The sequence below is a fragment of the Gavialis gangeticus genome, unplaced genomic scaffold, assembly GCF_001723915.1.
Source record: "Gavialis gangeticus isolate Ggan-Ray unplaced genomic scaffold, GavGan_comp1, whole genome shotgun sequence".
Taxonomy (NCBI): domain Eukaryota; kingdom Metazoa; phylum Chordata; order Crocodylia; family Gavialidae; genus Gavialis; species Gavialis gangeticus.
The window spans coordinates 30,539,302-30,543,078 of NW_017729001.1; the positions used below are offsets into that span (position 1 = coordinate 30,539,302).

Here is a 3,777-nt window from a genome sequence, read left to right on the forward strand (position 1 = left end):
CGCCTCCCCCAACAACCAACCAGTACCCTTCTGTGATCATCCCCACTGACAAAGTCCACATCAAACTAGGTAAATGCCTTTGCCATTTCTAAAATAGGTGGACGATGTGTCATCTGTTAGGAATTCCCTTCGTTGGTACCAGATCTGCACTTCGTTGGTATATGAACTTAGAGGGGGCATATTGAGCAATAGGATTATAGTATAACAGTAACCAGACATGGTTTTATATTTCTGGAAATCTTAGTGTTGCCTTTTCAGAGTGTAATAGCATCAGTTCACAGAAGCCTGTCAGTTCCTGTATATTCCTTGGCTGTCTCTAATTCACACAGCCGGAAGTGGTATATGCAACTAAGTTCAGCCCTGAGCTGGCTTGGTGCTGTGCTGCATTTTGAACAAAATACAAAACCTAGGTGGTGCACTCATTGCTGCAAAATGAAACAGTAATTACTATTATTATATTATTATATTGTATTATTATATTAATAGTAATAACGGCATTCTTCTTGTACAACCAGCAGGAGAAATAGCTTGACTTGTTTAGAGAGGAGTATGTGTATGCGAGAGCCCTTTTCCTTCAGAAGATTCTTAAGTTTCATCATCTTTGATCACCGGTTCCTGTATAACATTTTCCATTAGCCCTGCTTTCCATGAAAACATGCACCTGGCCTGGTGGTATTTTTACCTTCAGCTTGGCACTATCATTTGCTTTAATCAAATTGTAAAGGTTGTTTCTTCCTGTCATTTTGTCTAGGGGTATCTCCTCCTCCTGGAGCCATGTTAGTCCTACATTCTGTCCCCCTTGAATTCCCACTGGCTATGGCATTTACTGAACAAGTCATAACTTGGAAATCAGAGGATGGTGATGGCAAATCTGAAGATGAACTGGATACTATTCCTGTGTCAGTTCTTCTACAAGTAGTGGAATTTTTAGGTGAGAGCAAAGTACTTCTTGAGTGTCCAATAAGCACCAGTGAAAGAATGTGATCAGATGCAATGTTCATCAAAAAAAGAAAAATGACAGTAGTTAAACATGTTTGAGTCACTGTCATGGAATCTGGTCTTTAAAAGTCCAGAACTGTCTGTTGATGTGATTTCACCTTTTTGAATATTTATAAATAAACTCAGCATTAAAAAAGACCAGAAAACCCACATGATGCTTTTCAGCTGACACGTTTCACATGACTGGATAACATATTTAGAAGTGCCCCTGTCAGTTTGAAAACATAGTCATTTAAGCACCTTTAAATTTTTTTCTCCTGGTGTCATCAGTGAAAGATTATTTTTTTTAGTAACCAGAGCCTCGTGTGTTCTGCATTCACAACTTTTTGCCATAGAACCCGAGATTGCCCTGGGGAGGAAAAAATATAAATATGAACAGAGTATGAACTGATGCGGCAGTAGCCTTCAGACAAATTGAGACGCTAGGTGTTAATGAGCAAGTAAACTGCCACATTCATCCTCAGATAACCATAAAACCTTAAAGATGGGAAATCTGAACACTAATTGTTTCGCTGCTCATCAATTTAAGATAAATATCCAGGTAATTTGCTTTTTTTCATTATCACAAATGGCCTCCTATGCTGCCTCAAATGCCCAGAAGCTCAAGCTGTCTCCACAGAGCTGCCAACCTCTCTATCTTCCCATGCCAAGATTTTTTTTTAGTGTACGTATGCATTGTGGCTTCAAACATATGGACCATAAAATCTGAAAAGATGTTGACATCACAAAAGAGACTGAATGGAATATTACAGGAATTCAGGGACCATTGGTCTGATTATACTCTTGCTTTTTAAAACAAAATTTAAAAAGCTGCTACATCTAAAGCCTTCTGCAGTGCAGTATTTAGGTTCATTTTGCCTAGCGGCCGTTGTGATACCTACATGGTATCATGCAGCTGTTGGTTGCTCAGAGTCTCTGTGGGAAGAAAATAGCCAGCGGGTTTTTATAAGTGGTCTTGTTGATGTTGTATCTGTTGCACAGCATTGTTGCAAATCTCATAATAAAGCTAGTTGCAGCAAGATCAATCTGTTTGTCATCCTGTTTAGGAAACTTTCTCTGGACGACAGACATGGCAGCTTGCATGAAGGAACTATTATTTCATCTCTTGGCTGAGTTGCTTCGCAAAATTCACAGCCTGGAACAGAAAAAAAACCCAGCTGGGTTGTCTTCCTCCATTGCACTTCAGCTGAACCCCTGCCTGGCTATGCTGATGGCTCTCCAGTCAGAACTGCACAAGTTATATGATGAAGAAACGCAAAACTGGGTGTCTGGAAATGCGTGCGGTGGTTCTGGCATTGGGGTGGCTGACCAGGGGAGATTTTCAACCTATTTTCATGCTCTGATGGAAGTCTGCCTTGCTGTAGCAGAAGTGACTCTGCCAATCAATATGAGCATAACAGCTAGCGTGATGTCCTCAACAAATGCACCAAATCTCAGCGACTCCTCTTCCTCGTCCTCCTCATCTCCAGGGCAGACCCCACAGAGTCCAAGCCTCCTGTCAAAGAGGAAGAAAGTCAAAATGAAGCGGGAAAAGACGTCGACTTCAGGTAAACGGACTTCAGCCCGAACTGCCGAAACTGACACCACGATGCTCAGCATAGGAGGAAGCAAACCTGAGGACATGTTATGGTTTCACAGGGCACTGACCCTGCTTATAATTCTCAGACACCTGACTAAAAAGGACCCCCAAGGGCTGGGTGTGACAAATGATGCTGTAGCTGATGCTTGTCAGGCACTAGTGGGTCCAACAGCTCACAGTCGGTTACTGGTGATTTCTGGAATACCCACTCACTTGGAGGAGAGTACTGTCAGGAGTGCAATCCAGAAGGCATGTAATGCACATGGCGGGGTCTTCAGAGATGAAATCTACATCCCTCTGCAGGAAGAGGACCCGAAAAAGGTCAAGGACAAAGCCGAAGGAGGAGAATGTAGGACTGAGTTGGAAAAACCAACTGTGTCGAGTAGTGCCGACAGCTTGGATATCAGCAGTTCCAGCAGCGTCACTCCTGCAATGAGCGTTAGTGCTTCTGCTTCCACAAGCCAGGCTTCTCTCTGCAGCTCGCAGGGCATCTCTCGGACAATTAGTGATATCTCTGTGGACCAGTTTCAAGGTGGTATGGAGTTGGCCATTCCACCAGGACTGCTAGAACCTCATGTTGTTTCCAGCCAGGAAAGCTTAGACCTTTCGCTTTGCAGCACTGGAAGCCTTGGCAGCCTTGGCAGCCTGGGGGAACAGCTGGACAACGTAGAAACAGCATCAGTGTCTGATGTTGGATCGATGTACACAGTCACGTCACTGGACAACCAGCCGCTGATGTCACGGCCCATCAAGGGGTTTGCGGTAGTAGAGGTAATAGCCCCCGGGCAAGGCGGGTTTCCTTACAACAGCCAGGTTGGATTCTCCCCTAGCAATTAAGGTTGATTTTCATGACACTGTTTTCCTCAAACTGCAAAATCTGACTTTTTGCTTTCCTCTGCACAGTACTGTGGGGGTGAACTGCTGGGATGCAAAGGGGGAAGGGGTGGTTTCTATGAAGGAGACCATGACTTGAATAATTCATTTGTGTGTGATGGATGGAGGTGGTGGAGTGGTAGGTTATTGTAAACATGGAGCTGTTTGGTACAAATGCTGCATCTAACAAGGGTGCAGTGTAACATGTATTTTCATAGTTTCATAGTTTCTAGGGTCAGAAGGGACCTGAGAAGATCATCTAGTCCGACCCCCTGCCATGGCAGGAAAGAGTACTGGGGTCACACGACCCCAGCAAGGTGTTCATC

At 43.9% G+C, this 3,777-nt stretch overlaps 1 protein-coding gene across 1 annotated transcript in view; it reads left to right on the forward strand.

The window, feature by feature from the left end:
* HECTD4 (HECT domain E3 ubiquitin protein ligase 4) overlaps positions 1-3,777 on the forward strand; it is a 112,387-nt gene that overhangs the window by 81,611 nt on the left and 26,999 nt on the right. Inside the window, exons 59-61 of the mRNA XM_019507221.1 lie at positions 1-69; positions 752-931; positions 2,046-3,349. Coding sequence (XP_019362766.1) covers positions 1-69; positions 752-931; positions 2,046-3,349 — 1,553 coding nt within the window. The remainder of the gene's footprint in view (positions 70-751; positions 932-2,045; positions 3,350-3,777) is intronic.